Source organism: Pristiophorus japonicus, chromosome 26, assembly GCF_044704955.1.
Source record: "Pristiophorus japonicus isolate sPriJap1 chromosome 26, sPriJap1.hap1, whole genome shotgun sequence".
Classification (NCBI taxonomy): domain Eukaryota; kingdom Metazoa; phylum Chordata; class Chondrichthyes; family Pristiophoridae; genus Pristiophorus; species Pristiophorus japonicus.
This window is the reverse complement of record NC_092002.1, coordinates 13,999,990-14,019,604: the sequence shown is the minus strand read 5'-3', so window position 1 is coordinate 14,019,604 and position 19,615 is coordinate 13,999,990. Positions and strand designations below refer to the sequence as shown.

Sequence of the window (19,615 nt, the reverse complement as noted above, 5' to 3'; positions counted from 1 at the left end):
CCAGAGGGCTGTGGATGCTGAATCGTTGAGTATACTCAAGGCTAAGAGCGATAAATCTTTGGACTTTAGGGGAATCGAGTTATGGGAATAGTGAGACAATGCGCCGAGCTCAAGACTCTCATCATAGGCAATCCCTCGGAATCGAGGAAGACTTGCTTCCGATCTAAAAATTAGTCCTTAGGTGGCTGAACAGTCCAATACGAGAACCACTGTCCCGGTCACGGACTCTACAACTAGGGGGAATAGCCTGTTAGCATCTACCCTGTCAAGCCCGCTAAGAATTTTATGTTTCAATGAGATCAACTCTTATTCTTCTAAACTCCAGAGTATAGGCCCAGATCTACTCAATCTCTCCTCATAAGACAACCGTCTCATACCAGAAACCAGTCTAGTGAACCTTTGTTGCACCAGCCCTCTAAGGCAAGTACATCCTTTCTTAGATACAAAGACCAAAACTGTTGGCTAGACAACAACAACAACTTGTATTTATATAGTGCCTTTAAAGTAGTAAAACATCCCAAGGCGTTTCACAGGAGTATTATAAGACAAAAAGTTTGACACCAAGCCACATAAGGAGAAGTTAGGGCAGATGACCAAAGGCTTAGTCAAATAGTTAGGTTTTAAGGAGTGCCTTAAAGGAGGAAAGAGAGGTATAAAGGTAGAGAGGTTTAGGGAGGGCATTTCAGAGCTTAGGGCCTCGGCAACAGAAGGCACGGCCACCAATGGTGGAGCGATTATAATCAGGGATGCTCAACAGGGCAGAATTAGAGGAACGCAGATATCTCGGGGGGGGTGGGGGAGGGGTGTTGTGGGACTGGCAGAGATTACAGAGATAGGGAGGGGCAGGGCCTTAGAGGGATTTGAAATCAAGTGTGAGAATTTTAAAATCGAGGCGTTGCTTAACTGGAAGCCAATGTAGGTCAGAGAGCACAGGGGTGATGGGTGAGCGGGACTTGGTGCGAGTTAGGACATGGGCAGCCGAGTTTTGGATGACTTCAAAGTTTACGTAGGGTAGAACGTGGGAGACCGGCCAGGGGTGCGTTACAATAGTCAAGTCTAGAGGTAACACAGGCATGGATGAAGCTTTCATAGAATCATAGAAAATTACGACACAGAAGGAGGCCATTCAGCCCATCGTGTCTGTGTCGGTGGAAAAAGAGCTACCCAGCCGAATCCCACCTTCCAGCACTAGGTCTGTAGCCCTGTAGGTCACGGCTCTTTAAATGCACATCCCAATTAAATATGGTGAGGGTGTCTACCTCAACCACCCTTTCGGGCAGTGAGTTCCAGACCCCCACCACTCTGGGTGAATTTCTTTACCCTCGTCTCTCCTCTAATCCTTCTACCAACTACTTTACATTGACCCCTCTACGAAGGGAAACAGGTCCTTCCTATCCATTCTAGCTAGGCCCCTCATAATTTTATACACCTCAATTAAATCTCCTCACAGCCTCCTCTGTTTCATCAGTGGATGAGTAGAGGCAAGGGCAGAGACGGGCGAAGCTGGGCGCTGGAAGAATGCAATGGCAGGGATCTTTTACGTTCAGACTCATTGCATCATACCACAACTCATATCACAAGACCTCAAATTTTGGGAACTCATTACTGCTACCGTAATGGCCAGCACCTTGTGTCAAGGCTCCCACCTGAATACAACTGTGGTCCAGAAAGGAGTTAACCTGCTCAGGGGAGGAGGTAACCGGGCGGGGGGAAAGAAACTTAAAACACAAGATGCAAAGTTGCTCTCTCACTTTTGGATTGTCAAGAGCCAAAATGAGCCCATTGGTTCATTACCCTGTCAGTCATTCTGCCGCGGCCCAATCAGTATCGCGGTAAGGGTGGGAAGGCGGTGCCTGCCGAGTCGGTCACCTGTTGATTCTCGCTTATCCAATCAGCTACTCCAGAACGCGGCGCCCAGGACGGGAATCTCAGAGTGCGTAACGGGCCGTGCGATTGATGAATTGGCCTGTCAATCACCTTTCAATCCAATCATCAGCTCTGAAGTCCTCGGTCGCAGGCAAGAGGGCGGGATCTTCGATGCCGGACTTGGAGGATTGGTCTTTGCGCCTGTCAATTACTCCCGCTTCTCCAATCGGCGGCCGCCGATTGAGTTTAAACGGAGTGCGCGCGCTGGGCGGGTAGTTGGAGTGGCCGTTAGAGGCTGGAATTTAAATCTCAGTCAGCGAGTGCGCGAGGCGGCGGGTGGCGGCTGAAGTAAATAAACAAACTGCAAAAGTTCTAAAAACTGTTTTGTGTTGACCGACGGTGGCGCAGCTGTCCTCCCGGGGTTTAGCGGGTGTTATTTTTAAGGTGTCTTTTATTTTTGAATAAAGTTTTTCGGCGGTCGGGCCCTCAGGGAGGCACCGGGCTGGGCTAATGGCGACGGCCGGAGAAAGCAGTAGCATCACCAGTCGCATCAGGAACCTGCTGCGCTCGCCGCCGGCGCTCAACCTGAGGAGATCCCGAGCGGCCAAGCCCGTCACTGAGCGGGTAAGCGGGACTGGGGTCGGTGGGCGGGCGGGTCACTGAGCTAGGGGTCAGGGAACGTGGGCTTGGGTAAGGGAGGACAGCTGGGGTCAGGGGGCAAGTGGGATTGGGGTCAGGGGTCACAGCTGGGGGGGGTGGTCAGGTATGGCTGGGCTAGGTTCAAGTGGGCTAGGGTCAGTGATCACAGCAGGGCTTAGGTCAGGGTGCAAGTGGGCTGCGGTCAGGGGTCGCCGACCTGTGTTGGGGTCTGGGGCCAGTAGACTGGGATTAGGGGTTTCACAGCTGGGCTGGGGTCAGCAGGCAAGTGGATTGGGGTCAGCAGGAAAGTGGGCTATGGTTAGGAGATAATGGCTGGGGTTGGGGGTGCTAGGGGGTCACAGCTGGGCTGGGGTCAGGTGGTGCAAGTGGGCTGTTGCTAGTGGTCACGGCTGGGGTCGGGACAAATGGACCAGGGGTCAGGGATAATAGAACTGGGCTGACACTTTTTACTGGGTGCAGGGATCTGAGGTTCGCCATTATTATGACTCCTCATTAGGAAGAATTGGAGGGGAATTGAGGAGAACTTGTTTTGCCCAGAGGGTGGTGGGAGTCTGGAACTCACTGCCTGAAAGGGTGGTAGAGGCAGAAACCCTCATGGTATTTAAAAAGCGCTTGGATATGCACTTGGATATGCACTTGGAAGTGCTGTAACCTACAGGACTACAGTCCGAGAGCTGGAAAGTGGCATTAGGCTGGATAGCTTTTTCATCCGGCACTGACAAGACGGGCCAATTGGCTGCCTTCTGTGCCGTAAACATCTATGATCACAAGCGATAGAGGGAAATGAACCTTTAATTTTTAAAATAGTTTGCTTTCATAATGCAAGTCATTAGACTTCTGAGTAATTTATTGGTATGTGAAGCACTTTTGATATGCTTCCATGATTAAGTTTTATCCAAATTTAGGTCTTCCAGATCCCTCTGGGCAGCCTACTCAAATGTTTGCCAGGCTGCAGTTGAAAAGGTTCAGGAGGATATGCAGACTGGGCACCTTGTTTGCTTGGTGAATAAAGTTGGACAAAGTTCTCGGTGACCACCTTCCAACCCCCCCCCTCTACCCAGAGTGGGGCCATATTTTCAGAAATAAAGAAACACAAAATACTGAGGAAAAGCCCAGCAGGTCTGGCCTTTTTTCTGTTTATAACAGGTTTAAGATTTTTATTACCATTTGTCAGAACTGGCAAAGCGTCTATACCCAAAGTGTTAACCTGTCTTCCTTGTATGGCTGGGCCTGTTGTGTCATTTCCAGAATTAAAAAAAACACTTATTGCAGTGTTTTTGAAGGCTGTTCATTTCCAAACTATGGGCATCACTGGCAAGTTTAATATAAACAGGATGTTCTTGCACATTAGGTAGTAAGATAAAGTTTGCTCCCTGTAAAGTCGGTCCAAATCAGAGGTAACTCCTTAGTACCGGTAAATACTGACTCATTTAATTTGTTCTCACGAGGATTTGAACCTTCCCTGTAGCTATTGGCAGAAGTTTTGATTCTGCAGGCTTTATTCTTAGCCCCTGATGTATTTTTTGAGGAATTACTGTGACCTTTGAAGATAATATCACCACACAAGGCTGCAGAATTGAAAGAGCAACATTTAAAGTGTTTAAAATGTTGCTCTTTAAATTCTGCAGCCTTGTGCGATGCTATTGGCTTGCAGTGAAATGGTCACACATCTTACCTGACACTTGCTTCTTATTTAGGCACTTTCTGGAGTAGCTGTCTGTTGTGTGAGGATGACTTTCAATTTTAGTGGTGATATCACTGGTGGGAGGGTTGGTAACCAGAGGATACAGATTTCAGATCATTGGCAAAAGAACCGGAGGGGAGATTAGAATTTTTTTTAATGCTGTGTGTTATGATCTGGAATGCTCTGCCTGAAAGGTAGAATCAGATTCCATAGTAACTTTCAAATTCGAAATATATTTGCAAGGGAGGGGGACTAATTGGCTCCTTTTCAAAGAGCCAGCAGAGGCTGAATGACCTGCAGTGCTGCATGATTGATTCATGTAGGACAGGAAGACTACATGGGCAGGTACTTCAAGAACTACTGTTTAAGTGTTGCAGCCACACAACAAAAAAGAAGATATGTAATAAGCAATCTTGAGTTTCAAGTATTCAGCAGAAATGTTTTGACGCTTGTATAGGAACTGCTTAAACTCAATCACAATTCAGATATTATTTATGAACATCTAGTGAATGTGGAAGGCAGCAAATATTGAAAGATGCTACACAAAGTTCAAACCAGTGTGACTCTGCTGAAATACATAATTTATCTTCCTTTGTTTAACAAATAACATGCTGGCTGACTTGCTCCCTCATGCCTCATGGTAAATCCTTTTCATGAAGGCAGTGCTTTTTTTCGCCAACTGTTTACTTGTTGCGATGTAGGTGATTGGTGGCCGGCAGCATGTGCAAAGCATATCTGATGGGGAATTGAAACAGATACAAGAAGAGGTAGGAATGCAGATGACAGTACTATGGAAAGGAACAGATGGCAGTTGGTTGATGTTGTGTGGTTGCTGGGGCTGGGGGCTCGACATCCGGGGGTGTTCGGCGTTTGGGAAGGATTCTGACGGTGCGGGGGGAATGTTCCCGGTGTTGGGTGGGTCTGGAGCCTGTGGGGGGGGGCTGGGATGGGGAGAGATTTCTTCACTTGGAGTTCTTGGCCTGTGGGGTTCCCTGCCACTGAGAGTTGTTTATGCCAGTTCATTGGATGTGTTCGGGAGGGAGTTGGATGTGGTCCTTGCGTCGGGGGGGGGGTGTGGAGGCGGCGTAGGGGGAGGTGCTGGGGTGGGTGATCAGCCATGATCTTGTTGCATGGTGGTGCGGACTCGAAGGGCTGAATGGCCTACTCCTGTACCTATTTTCTATGTTTCTAACAGAAGCTGTGGAACTGGGTAGTTATACATCAGCCTAGTTTTGTTCAGAAAATATTTGCAAATAGTAAAAGTTACAGGTGTTGTCCCCAACTCACAAACATGACTGAGGCTATTTACTGGATTTATCATTTAAAGGACACAAGTGTGTTGGAACATAACTCTAATTAACCTAAGAACATAAGAAATAGGAGCAGGATTAGGCCATTTGGCCCCTCAAGCCTGCTCTGCCATTCAATAAGATCATGGCTGATCTGATCATGGACTCCGTTCCACTTCCCTACCCATTCCCCATAATCCTTTACTCCCTTAGTGCTCAAATATCTGTCTCCCTCTGCCTTAAATATATTCAAAGACCCAGCCTCCACAGCTCTCTGGGGCAGAGAATTCCATAGATTTGCAACCCTCTGGGAGAAGAAATTCCTCCTCATCTCTGTTTTATATGGGCGGCCCTTTAATCTGAGACGATGTCCCCAAGTTTTAGTTTCCCCTATGTGTGGAAATATCCTTTTTGCATCCACCTTGTCAAGCCCCCTCATTATCGTTATATGTTTTGATAAGATCACCTCTCATTCTTCTGAACTCCAAAAGGTATAGGCTCAACCTATCTTCATAAGTCAACCCCCTCATCTCTGGAATCAACCTAGTGAACCTTCTCTGAACAGCCTCCAATGCAAGTATATCCTTTCTTGCTCATGATGATGACCATCAGCAGGCCGGGGCCATTAGAGGGAGCAACGTGCGGCAGCCCGGCGCGGTCCTGGCCTGCAAGACTGTCAGCAGGGCGGGGCCATTAGAGGGAGCAACATGCGGCAGCATACCACTGCAGGGAGCAGCACGTGCTGCTGCAGGAGGGCGATGGCCGACTGCAGAGCGGGCAGGTACAACAGGAGTGGTGAGGTCGGGGCGAAGGAGCGGCAAGAGTTCGTAGAGGGATGTGATTGGGGCCCAGGAGAGGCGAGAGTTCGGGGCCCAGGAGAGGCGAGAGTTCAGGGCCCAGAAGAAGCGAGGGCCCAGAGGCAGCGCGAGCCAGCCCACATTGTGATGTGTGTGCGCTAGGTCTGTGCAGCAAAGCTGGTCTCCAGTCATCTTGGTAAATCCTTGCTACTGGACCAAGACCTAGCTCTGTCCAGCCCGTGTGGTGGCTGGGATGCAACGGCCACCACACATTAAAAAAAATCCGCGCACAGGCATCTTCCACCCTTCAAGATGTAATTTGGGATCTGGAATATTAGGTCCTTCATTGAAACAGCAGAGACAAAAACTGTACGCAGTACTCTCGGTGTGGCCTTGCCAATACCCTGTACAGTTGTAGCAGGACTTCTCTCCTTTTATACTGTCTTCCCCCTTGCAATAAAGGCCAACATTCCATTTGCCTTCCTGATTATTTGTTGTACCTGCGTACTCACTTTTTGTGTTTCATGCACAAGGACTCCCAGGTCCCTCTGTACTGAAGCACTTTGCAATTTTTCTCCATTTAAATTTGTAGTTTGCGCTTCTATTTTTTTTTTCTGCTCAAGTGGATAACCTCACATTTTCCCACGTTATACTCCATCTGCCAGATTTTTGCCCACTCACCTTAGCCTGTCCATATCCGTCTGCAGATTTTTTTGTGTCCTCCTCACAGTTTGCTTTCTCACCCTCCTTTGTGTCATCAGCAAACTTAGCTCCATTACGCTCAGTCCCTTCATCCAAGTCATTAATATAGATTGTAAATAGTTGATCCTGTGGCACCCCACTAGTCAATGTTTGCCATCTGGAAAATGACCCATTTATCCTGACACTGTTTTCTGTTAGCCAATCCTCCATCCATGCTAATATATTCCCTCCAACCCCATGAACTTTTATCTTGTGCAAAAACCTTTGACACCTTATCGAATGCCTTCTGGAAATCTAAATACACCACATCCACTGGTTCCCCCTTATCCACCCTGCTCGTTACATTCTCAAAGAACGGCAGCAAATTTGTCAAACATGATTTCGCTTTCATAAAACCATGCTGACTCTGCTTGATTGAATTATGCTTTTCCAAATGTCCTGCTACTGTTTCCTTAATAATGGACTGTAGCATTTTCCCAACAACAGATGTTAGACTAACTGGTCTATAGTTTCCTGCTTTTTGTCTGCCTCCTTTTTTTTTTAAACTTTGGACAATAAAGTCAGACAGGAAGGTTACATCCAACTTGTGAATAGAATGGGTAATGCTGATCCCATTTAGATATAGTAAAACATGATCTTATTGCACGATAAGTGTCTTTGGAAGAAAAAAAATTGAAGCTACATGATATAATAAAACATGCACAAAGCATTAACTGTGGTTCAGTGACAGCACTCTACTTTGAATCAGAAGGTTTCGTGTTCAAGTAGGTCATTTAATGTATTTCTCGAGTGAGATGGGATTGGGAGACAAGGTGAGGAGGTGAAATGCACTGGTGGGCATGTGAACCTTCACTGCTCATCAGTGGGAATTTAGACATATCTGATTTGAATTTGTTTCCAATTTTCTTGTGAGCAGTGCAGGAGCATCTAATAGGCTTAAGGGCTAAAATCCTTAATGCAAGCAGAGAGTTAGATTAACTTAATCATCTCCTCCATGATACCCAACTCCCTGCTCACTCAATTTCCCCCCGCCCCCCCAATGATCAGTCAACCGTTGGCCTCGCAATTCCATTTGCTAGCTGAGATAATCAATAATTCTCTCTCCTGAGGCATCAGCCCTCCCCTTTAAAACCACTGTTGTCACCCACTTTTTTTTTTAAAAACACCCAATCTTTGTCCTTTATTGCCCCATCTCCAGCCTCCCTTTCCTTGCTAAAGTCCTTGAATGTCTAGTCACCTCCACTCTGCCCATGTCCCTGAACTCCTTTTTAAAATTCCTTCCCAGAGTCTGGCTGCTGCCCTTGCAGTACCAAAATGGCCCTAATGAGTTGTTGGAGTCGGGGACTGTTACGTCAGGAAGTTTTGTTTAAGGGTAGTTGTTTTGGAGTAAGCAACTATGTGTACATGAATAGGCTGTTTTCAAAGGATTTTGGAATAGTTATACCTTGCAGTCTTACTGTCATTTTCCTTTTGATATAATCAAAACCCTTACCAACTGTTAACATTTCATACTGTGGCTAATGGATTCTCTATCCTGTTTTGCCCATCAGTTACGCTTTATTAATAATACTTATTTCTTGACACAAGTGCTTTACATATCCAAAGACAAGCAATGCTTTCTCCTCATGACACTACAAAGTCATCCTGTTTATATTGGAAAGCCTGTTGCTTCAAGATACAAAGTTTAACTGTTAACCCTTCAGTCCCTAACATGCATCTCTCCAGGATGTCCAACATTAGTCACAAACAACATCAGTCTATCCTTATCCTTTGTCTTCCTGCACCTCTCTGGTGTTTGTGGGATTACTCTTGTGTTATTCTAGACATTCCTAGCTGATCGTATGCAGAGCATCTTCAACAGTGTTTTTTTTTGTTTCCCGAGTCCCCCAAGAATGTATCTTTGACCTCCCTTTTCATCTACATGTTGCTCTTTTGTGATACCTTCTGCAGACATGGGTCCAGCTTCTTCATGTACACTGACATCCAGCTCTACTTCTCTGCTGATCCCTTGACTGCCTCTGTGCTGTCTCTCCAACATCTAGTATCTGCTGAGCATGGTGTGGGTCTGGAACTCACTGTCTGAAAGGGTGGTAGAGCCAGAAACTTTCAAAACATTTTAAAGAGTACTTGAAATGCTGTAACCTACAGGGCGACTGGCCAAGAGCTGGGAAGTGGAATTAAGCTGGATAGCTCTTTGTCGGCCGGCATGGACACGATGGACTGAAATGGCCTCCTTCTGTGTTGTAAATTTCTATGGGGGTATGACCTGTATTTCAGTGCTCAATGGCTGGAATTTAAATGGTCAGCAGATGGTGAAACGCATAGCTTCCGATTTCTTTCTCCATCTATGGTAGAGGAGCAGCCAGCTGTTGTTTGATGCATTGCACCCTCATGCCCTGAATGGAGTGCTTGGGGATGGGTTGGAAGGAGGAGTGGCTGAAATGGGCTATGCTACCTCCCATAGCTGATGGCTGTGCTCTGAATCATTCTACTGCAGACCATTTGGTAACTAGATTCAGGTGTTGAGATGTTGATCAGAATGAACTTTCAGTGAAAAGAATACTTGATCTTCATTTATAATGTTTGAACAGTGCTGGGATATGATGGAAAGAAAAGAATGATAGACTTGGATTTATATAGCGCATTTCACGACCACCGGACGTCTCAAAGCGTTTTACAGCCAATGAAGTACTTTTGGACTTCATTGGTCACTATGTAATGTGAGAAATGCGGCAGCCAATTTGCGCACAGCAAGCTCCCACAAACAGCAATGTGATAATGATTGAGGGATAAATGTTGGCCAGGGCACTGGGGATAACTGGGAAGAGGTGATCATTTATGCAGCAGAAGAACTTGAGTGGGAGAAGTTGTTTTTTTTTTAAGCAAGAACCTGAATGTTTGTTTGTTCTTTTATTTAAAAAAAGACATGATACTGTAAAATAACTTTGGGTTGTGTGACTTGGAGCTGTAGGGTAAAACTTGGCAGTGGTAATGGAAGATATGAGCTCTGGTGGTGAAAGGTCGGAAAAAGTAACCAATACTAAACTTAATGTTTTTGGTAGGGTTGTATCCAAACCTTGAGTGTTACAGCTACAGCATTCACCCCCAGTTTTATTCTCTGTATAATCCATGTAAAAAGGAGTTGACCCTTTTTTAGTGGTGTTGTTGCAGTTTCGGGCATTTTATGGACCTGAGACTGGTGCCTATTTTTCAAGAACCTTGAGAATGCTGGGTTAATGTTCTGAAGAGTAATGCAACAGTTTTTTTTTCCCCCCCTCTCTGACCTGAAATTGGTGCTGTTTGGTGAGGTACAGCCCCTTGAACATTGTCTGTTCTCTGATACTTTATCCAAATGTCCATTCTTCATGAACTAGCTCCTGTGTGAATGGGCTGCTCGACTGAAGAGGGCATCGCACACCAGTCCATTCCTGTCCTCGCCTGCTGTCCACGCATGCACGCTTTCCAGCAGGGAGTCACGGAATAGCACAGATTGAACCTGGCACCTGTGTGCTCTGTACCCCAGGGATCTTCTGGTTTGTGTAGTTCAGCAGTACACCAAGCAAGTAGATTTATCTATACACCATTAGAGATAATCAAGTGCTCATTCCTGAGCTGTAAGGTTTAAGAACAATTAATTAGAGTTGATGCCCAACAAATGGGTGATGCTGTGACTTTTTTTGTTCATGGAGCAGTAAGCAGTCTTCTGTGACTGGTCGCATAGCGACTTTCTTATGTCGTAGTTGAGCTGTGGGACGAAAATAATAAGTGGAGACAGGCCACTTTCTCTTGCAAGATGGGATGGTTAACTGACATGAGTCAACTCTGGGCAATCTTGCATGTTTCCTGTGGTTGGTAACACTGTAATGCCAAGGGAATGGGAGCAATAAATGTGGCCTTGCAAGCATTGTCCATGTTTTGAGAACAAATGTATATTTAAAATAATTGCTTTTCAAGTGCAGTCACTGTTATACCAGGTACCTCGTTTGTGACTGGTAAGGTCACAAATAGAAAATATGTGCCCAGTTAATCTGTTTCTGCTGGTGTTTGAGGAAGGAATGTTACCGAGGATATTGGGACCTTTTGTGCATAGGTGCATGAGTAGGCCATTCAGTCTCTCGAGCCTGTTCTGCTACTCAATGCTGATCTGTATCTTGAGTCCATCCACCATTGAAGCAGGTTTCCAACGCCAGCTCAAGACTGTCACAGCACTCGTGGACCTGTCAGCGGCGTATGATACAGTATGGAAGCAAGGACTGCTTTTCAAGCTCGCCACTATTTTACCCTGCAGAACAACGATTCATTTTCTCAGCTCCATGCTTTGCAATCGCCGGTTCTGCGTGTACACTGGCACCCAGAAAAGCAGATATAGGACAGCGGGCTCCCACAGGGTTCTGTCATCTGCCCGAAACGGTCCCACAAGTTCGTATATGCTGATATTTCCTTGGCCATACAAAACATGAATCTATTTGTCACCGAGGAGACCCTGACCAGTCATTTACAGAGAATGGCAACTGACTTCAGCCAAACCTGTAAAAGGCAGTCACCTCTACATTCCATCTCAACACCCATCAAGCAAACCAAGCTTTGAAAGTCGCCTTTTATGGGACCGAGGTAAACCATGCCAAAGGACCCTCCCTATTTAGGAGCCATGCTCGATCGCATCCTGTTGTATAGGCAGCATCTCCAGAACTGTGGGAAGAAACTAAATAAGGGTCAACTTGATCCAGAAACTTGCCTGATCCACATGGGGAGCAGATGCTCACCCTCCATACGGCAGCATTTGCCTGGTGTACTCTACAGCGGAGTACTGCTCTCCAGCATGGCTATCAAGTACTCATGACAAATCCGTTGATGTTCAGCTGAATTCTACTGAGAATTATCACTACATTTTTATCAACATCTTGCCTGCCAGTGCTTGCAAACATTGCACCACCACACCTATGCCGTGAATATGCAGTTTCCACAGAATACAACCGTTTTATTAACAAAGACATGCCGATCCAGGCTGACTTGAGCAACCTACCACTGACCTCTCTCCAATCTAGAAGGCCATTTTGGACTGTCTCCAAAGCCCTTCAGGAATCTCTCCTCATCCTTGCTGACCAATGGCAAAATACTTGGAAGAACTGCGGCATACAGAATTAATTCCTAATAGAGGACCCCACAGTATAATCTGAAGGATCAAACCTTCCTCACAAACGGACAACCGCTCAGTTATGGTAGATGCTGCCATAGATGGAAGATTAAAGCAAGCCTGTGGCACTCCTAATCAGACCCATGGATATTAACATTTGATATGCTTTGCTATTCTATGAAAGAAAACTTCATCCACTCACCTTGGCTCCATATCTTTTTATACCCTTATCTAGCAAAAATAACTCTTGTCTAGGGTCGATGAAGCCTCTGTTTCATGTAACATCCAAGAGTCAGCTCCTCTTTCAATGCAGCACTCCCTCAGTACTGCACTGAAGAGGTGTCGGCTTAGATTGTATGTTGAATTTCTAGCCTAGGATTTGATACCACAAGCTTCTGATTCCAAAGCAATAGGGTCAGCAACTGAGCCAAGCTAATACTTTAGTTTCATCTTCACTCAAGAAGCAGCATTTGACTACAAATCTCTCAATGCCATAATTAATTGGTTGGAGTTTATAACTCCAACAGATGAAGATTGACCTCTGGAGCATTTAAAGTAAATTTATGACCGTCTAATTTTGGCCAGTGGCCTGAGTATAAATAACCCACTAATGTCATATTCATAACACATTTTTATGTAATTTAAAAATAACACCACATGCTGACGGGATCTATATTGCGCTCTACTATTTCACCAAGGCACCAATGATAAACTGTCTGTTGTAAATGTCTGCTAAAATCATTGTTGTAAAAATGATATTGAAAGCCTATCAATGAATTACACCACTGGAAAGGGCATTTATGATTTGCATCATCTGAGCCTTTTGACTGGATCACCGCTCCAGTTAAGGAAATTCACTGCTCTCCTGTATCTATAATTACATACAGCAAAATTAAAACTTCATTCCTCCCCAATCAAATTGTTTCTTGTGTAGAATGAGCATTTGATGGCAAAGCTGTGTTTAGCAGTGGCGTGCAGACTTAGAAAATCAGTGCAGCTTTAAAGTGATTTTATTTTTGTTCAGCTATTGTTCAAACCCTATTATAATAATAGCCCTATTATTGTGATTTTAGTATGTGACTCCATTGTCTGTCCATACATGCAACAAATAGTTAAACTTTGCTAGAATGTGTATTTGCAGTTGTTTTATAGTTCTGACTTGGTTAGCAGTAGCTGTATATCATTTTGCATACTTTTGTGTTGTGTGATGCAAGGTCAGTGGCTAAATCAGCACTAACACTTACAAAAAATAATCATAAATAAATAAATAAACTTTACTATCTAGTTGTTGTTTGTCTTCTAGATTATTGTGTCCCAAGTCCCTCAATGCCTTTTTTGTAACTGGCTGGTAGGGAGTATAGGCAGAGTATCGTAGATGGCCTCCGTGTAGCTTTTCTTCCTTTCCCTTCTTTGTGGTGCAGCTCCTAAATTCCACTTGGCTACTTGCCATGTGTGGATTGTGGTCATGAGCTTGCATCCTATAATTTTAATGCACTATACTTGTCTACGTATAACATAAGTATACTCCCTGTAAACTCAATGTACAGTTACAGAAGACTACTGGATGTATCTTCACACTGTATACACTATGCTTGTGCCACCAGAGGGTGCAACTGGTGGAGACCTAGGGGTCACCTGTACACGACCGGTAACCAGGTATAAAAGGGAGCTCACCATGCTGTACTCTCACTCAGGAGCTGCAATAAATGGACTAAGGTCACCACAGTTCAAGTACAATACCTTGCCTCGTGGAGTCATTACGAGAGTGCTTATAGATTTAATAATACTGGTCACTTTGCATATGTGATTTAAGTTCTCCAGTGCCAAACAATATATCGTCTGAATAAATAGTTTAATGAGGATAATATTGTAAATATAATTGATTTAACTTAAATCTGTGCCACAGTTTGAGACTTTTTCAATAGTTGAGACTGACTGCCTACATAACCAAGTATTTTAATTCATATCAGATTTTGCATTTGACCCTAATGTTCCATTTACACTGAATAACACTCCGTCAATAACCAAATTTCATTTTTTTTTTCTCACTTCCCCCTCCCACCAACAATAATGCTTGTTCATATTTTCACTAAGATTAATCCAGAACTCTCCTCTTTGCTGTGCAAGTGATTTTTAAGAACAGTTTTTCAAATGTTACTTAACAGCTAAATTGCCACATGGGACCCACAGACCAATAGTGGCCTGAGATCACTCACTGGTGCAGCTAAACTGACTTTGGTTACCAAAACTCTGTAGGTAAATGCGTTCTGCGATACTGAGCTAGCTATACAGACAATAAGGACCCTTGTGAACTTGTTAGCTGATCTCGGTTAGGGTAGCAATTGGGTCTTTGGGGTTCCTGCTCCTATTTAGTAATTCTTGCTGGTATGTGTATGAAAACACCAGGTAAAAGAAAGACTTGCATTTATATAGCGCTTTTCACGACCACTGGACGTTGCCGTGCTTTACAGCCAATGAAGTATTTTTGAAGTGCAGTTGCTGATGTAATGTGGGAAACTCAGCAGCCAACTTGTGCACAGCAAGCTCCCACAAACAGCAATGTGATAACCAGATAATCTGTTTTTAATGTTGATTGAGGGATAAATATTGGCCAGGACAGAGGATAACTCCCCTACTCTTCAAAATAGTGCCATGGGATCTTTTACGTCCCACCTGAGGGCAGATGGGGCCTTGGTTTAACGTCTTATTCGAAAATACTAGAATCAGACTCTGCGACGATGCTCTGTCCCTCCTCTGTTTGTTTTCTCTCTTTCCCTACTCCACTCCAACATCTCGGTTGCAAACTCAACACATCCTCTTCAGGTTACCACTAAGTTTAGTCACTTGCGTCAGGCATTGGAAATAAGGAAAGGAGGGGAATTGCATCGGGTGGGGAGACAGGAGGGGGCAGAAACACCCTCCCAGTAGATACTAGATAGTACATAGGTTTCTGAACTTAAGGCTGGACCAATAATGTAATCTGATCATTCCACAAAATGATTGGTCAACCGTGATGTTGTTTTCTTAAGCTATTGTGACCTTAGCTCATGAAGAGGATTGCAAAAATATAAAGCCCTGATGAAGATCTTGTGATTGCGTAGTGTGTAAAATCAGAGACTTGGGTACTGAGTCATGGAGTTTCTTTTGCATAGAATCGACTGCACAGAAATTTGGCCCATCTTGTCTATGTTGGTGTTTATATGCCACAGGAGCATCCTCACACTCTAATGACCTCTTTCCACTTTGTCCCCCGCATCCCTTTATTCTATTCTCCTGCATGCGATGATGCCTTTTTCTTCACATTTTGAATTGCATACCACTTTTGTCAGTATGAATTATTGTCAGGTTGCCATTTTATTTGTACTAACCAATGCTATTAGCAGCTGTACCAATGCCAAGAAATGGTACAACATTTCAAAAGATCATGCAGTGGTTTAATGTCCTTGTGCCGAGTAGCAACTTTATTTCTGGTACATGTTGGTGCCAAGAACATCTTGCTCAGTAAACATTTCGTTTCTGTTCAAGTGCCTCAAGTGACACGTGTAAGGTGTCAACCATGGCTCAATTGGCAGCACTCTCTCCTGAGTCAGAAGGTTGTGGGTTCAAGTCCCACTCCAGAGACTTGAGCACAAAAACCTAGGCTGACACTCCAGTAAAGTGCTGCACTGTTGGAGGGGCCATCTTTTGGATGAGTCATTAAACTGAGTCCCTGCCTGTGCACTCAGGTGGACTAAAGGATCCCATGGCACTATTTTGAAGAGGAGCGGGGGAGTTATCCCCAGTGTCCTGGCCAATATTTATATCTCCACCAAAAGCACAAACACATTGCCTGGTCATTTATCACATTGCTGTTTATGGAAGCTTGGCTGCTGTGGTTGTGAACCTGTTGAGAGGTTCTATTTAACTGCGTCTTTTTTTTCTTCTGTATTCAAACATACAAGATACAAACTGCATCTACAGGAGTGGTTAACACTTTTTCAGTAATCCACTACTGGACCTGATGCAATCTTTCTATATTTTAAGATTCAAGGAAATATGACTAAACGGAATGCCTATTCGAAAGCTGGCTATGAATTACTTTTAATAGAAACATAGCAACATAGAAAATAGGTGCAGGAGTAGGCCATTCGGCCCTTCGAGCCTGCACTGCCATTCAAAGAGTTCATGGCTGAACATGCAAATTCAGTACCCCATTCCTGCTTTCTTGCCATCCCCCTAGTAGTAAGGACTACATCTAACTCCTTTTTGAATATATTTAGTGAATTGGCCTCAACAACTTCCTGTGGTAGAGAATTCCACAGGTTCACCACTTCTCTGGGTGAAGTTTCTCCTCCATCTCGGTCCTAAATGGCTTACCCCTTATCCTTAGACTGTGACCCCTGGTTCTGGGCTTCCCCAACATTGGGAACATTCCTCCTGCATCTAACCTGTCTAAACCGTCAGAATTTTAAATGTTTCTATGAAATCCCCTCATTCTTCTGAACTCCAGTGAATACAAGCCCAGTTGATCCAGTCTTTCTTGATATGTCAGTCCCGCCATCGCGGGAATCAGTCTGGTGAACCTTCGCTGCACTCCCTCAATAGCAAGAATGTCCTTCCTCAAGTTAGGAGACCAAAACTGTACACAATACTCCAGGTGTGGCCTCACCAAGGCCCTGTACAACTGTAGCAACACCTCCCTGCCCCTATATTCAAATCCCCTCGCTATGAAGGCCAAAATGCCAATTGCTTTCTTAACCGCCTGCTATACCTGCATGCCAGCCTTCAATGACTGATGTACCATGACACCCAGGTCTCGTTGCACCTCCCCTTTTCCTAATCTGTCACCATTCAGATAATAGTCTGTCTCTCTCTGTTTTTACCACCAAAGTGGATAACTTCACATTTATCCACATTATACTTCATCTACCATGCATTTGCCCACTCACCTAACCTATCCAAGTCACTCTGCAGCCTCATAGCATCCTCCTCGCAGCTCACAGTGCCACCCAACTTAGTGTCATCCGCACATTTGGAGATACTACATTTAATCCTCTCGTCTAAATCATTAATGTACAATGTAAACAGCTGGGGCCCCAGCACAGAACCTTGTGGTACCCCACTAATCACTGCCTGCCATTCTGCAAAGTACCCATTTACTCCTGCTCTTTGCTTCCTGAGAACAACCAGTTCTCAATCCATGTCAGCACACTACCCCCCAATCCTATGTGCTTTAACTTTGCACATTAATCTCTTGTGTGGGACCTTGTCGAAAGCCTTCTGAAAGTCCAAATATACCACATCAACTGGTTCTCCCTTGTCCACTCTACTGGAAACATCCTCAAAAAATTCCAGAAGATTTGTCAAGCATGATTTCCCTTTCACAATGTTCCACTTAACTCACTTGTGCTTACAGCAATTAGTTTTTGGTGCTTACAGTACTTGTGACTTCTATTTTGGATTAGAAAGACGCTTGATTCCTTCTGGAAATAAGATAAATGGCTACTAAAATTGTACATTACTTCAAGTAAAGGCAGTAAGAGGCTAACTTCAAAAAGTGACTTTGTGCATTAACATTGAGCTCTCTACGCTGCCAATTCCTGCATGATCAGTTTAGAAAATTGATGACTGGAGCACATTCAGGTTTGTGTAATGAATTGGAATGGGACCAAACTTGCTTCTGACCAAACTTGCTTTATGCTAATATACTTCAGCGACTGTCACAATCATCGTCAGAAAGGCAAGTCCTTTTATTCAGAAATCCTTGGCCCATGCAGGACAGCAAACAAAAATGATACAAGAATAGTTTTCTATAGCTAGGAAAATAGAATGGTTTGGAGTTTAAGGTCCAATGTAAAAAGAAATGTTTCAGAAATTGATGCTTGAATCCGTGCATGCCTGTTGGCGAAAGATCTGTATAAATCTTTATTGAAGGCATTTCACAATGTTTTTGTTGGTAGCTATTAAAGGGTGAGACTGAGTACTGTGTGTAATGAGCAAATGTGACCTTAACTCCTTTTAATAAGATTCCAGAGTGCAGGTACCTTGTGGGTGACCTGCTTATATACTGTGCTTCCAAGGGATGCTGGGGTGCCAACAGATGGGCCCACTGGTGAGATCAGGTGTTATGCAGGTTACAAAGGGTTAAATACATAACCGTAGCAAAAGTGGCCAATCGCTGGAATGGCTTTGTGTGTGTTTGGTGGGCAGTGGAAACACTGTCTCCATTAGATAATGAAATGGGGAGAACATAGACAATTCAGCACCGAACAAAGTCTGATTCATATGACCGTTCTAATTTTTCAAGTGCTTATCTAATTACCTCTTAAAGGCCATGACTGGCTCGGCTTTAATAGGTAATGACCCTATTGAGTGGGAAAATATATCATCTAAACTTTCTGTTTATGCTATTGATCTTAATCCTAATTATACACCCTTTAATCACCAATTTATTGACCACAAAAATACTCCTTGTTCAATGCTTATCCAGACCTAAAATCAATTCTTTACTGAATATGCTTTACAGGAAGTGGGTGGAACTGCAATGTTTTGGAATACCACAAGATAATAGACCTCCGTGCCTTTGAATTTCCACTGACTTAAAATCATACAGCGCAGGAGGAGGCTGCCATTTGGCCTATTGGCCTGTGCCGGTTCATTGAATGAGGTATCCAGTTAGTCTCTTTTCCCCATAGCCCTGCAAAATTTTCCTTTTTTTAATTCTCTTTTAAAAGTTACTAGTCTGCTTCCACCATCCTTTTCAGGCTGAGAATTCCCAATCATAACTCGCTGTGATTTAAATCTTTCTCTCCCTTCCCCCCCCCCCCCCCCCCCCCATGGCTCTTGTTCTCAGTTGTTTTTGATGTTTTAAATCTTCTCTCATTCATTTGGCAACTAACATTAACCTGGACGAAGTTGCAGAACTCCTAGATATCAGGATGTTGGTCATAATGGGAGCAAGCTGTACTTGTAACTTCTAAGTTGCATACTGCTACTATTTGCTTGTTCTATTACTGTTTAATAAGTTTGATTAAAGTCTAGTGTGATATTCTGCCTTCCCAAATCTAGAAAAAATATGGCTAAAAGCAGTAGTTGAAATGATCTGAAGGGCCTCTGTTCTGGGTAAGTGAAAATGCTTTCTCTGGGATATAGGTAGCTAGGGCTTGCATATGAGAATTGTCATAATTATGATCACTACCACAAAAATGCCCTCCCACTGCTACACCTTCCACCTGCCCAGCTTCATTGCTTCATTCTCTAACACTAAATCCAGAACTGTCCTCCCCACCCTTGGGCTTGCTAGGTATTACCCCCCAAAAAAATCCCTAGAATGCAATTTAGGAATTCTGTGCCCTCTCAACCTTTCACACTGATAGTATCCCAGTTAATATTGGGGTTATTGAAATCTCCCACTATTACTGCTGTATTGTTTTTGCACTTGTCAGAAATGTGCCTACAAATTTGCTCTTGTCTCTCGGGACCGTTTGAGGGTCTATAGTACACT

The 19,615-nt window shown here is 44.2% G+C and overlaps 1 protein-coding gene across 4 annotated transcripts in view; it reads left to right on the top strand.

Annotated features, from left to right (window-relative positions):
- The first annotated feature begins 2,159 nt into the window (after nucleotides 1-2,159).
- Nucleotides 2,160-19,615, top strand: part of LOC139239213 (mitogen-activated protein kinase-binding protein 1-like) — a 77,684-nt gene continuing 60,228 nt past the window's right edge. For 3 of the 4 annotated variants that reach the window (XM_070867879.1, XM_070867878.1, XM_070867877.1), the window contains exon 1: nucleotides 2,160-2,490. In XM_070867879.1, the coding sequence (XP_070723980.1) occupies nucleotides 2,377-2,490 (114 nt within the window). In that variant the 5' untranslated portion in view covers nucleotides 2,160-2,376. Of the gene's footprint in view, nucleotides 2,491-18,709; nucleotides 18,779-19,615 lie in introns of those variants that run through there. The other variant, XM_070867880.1, reaches the window with a different exon arrangement.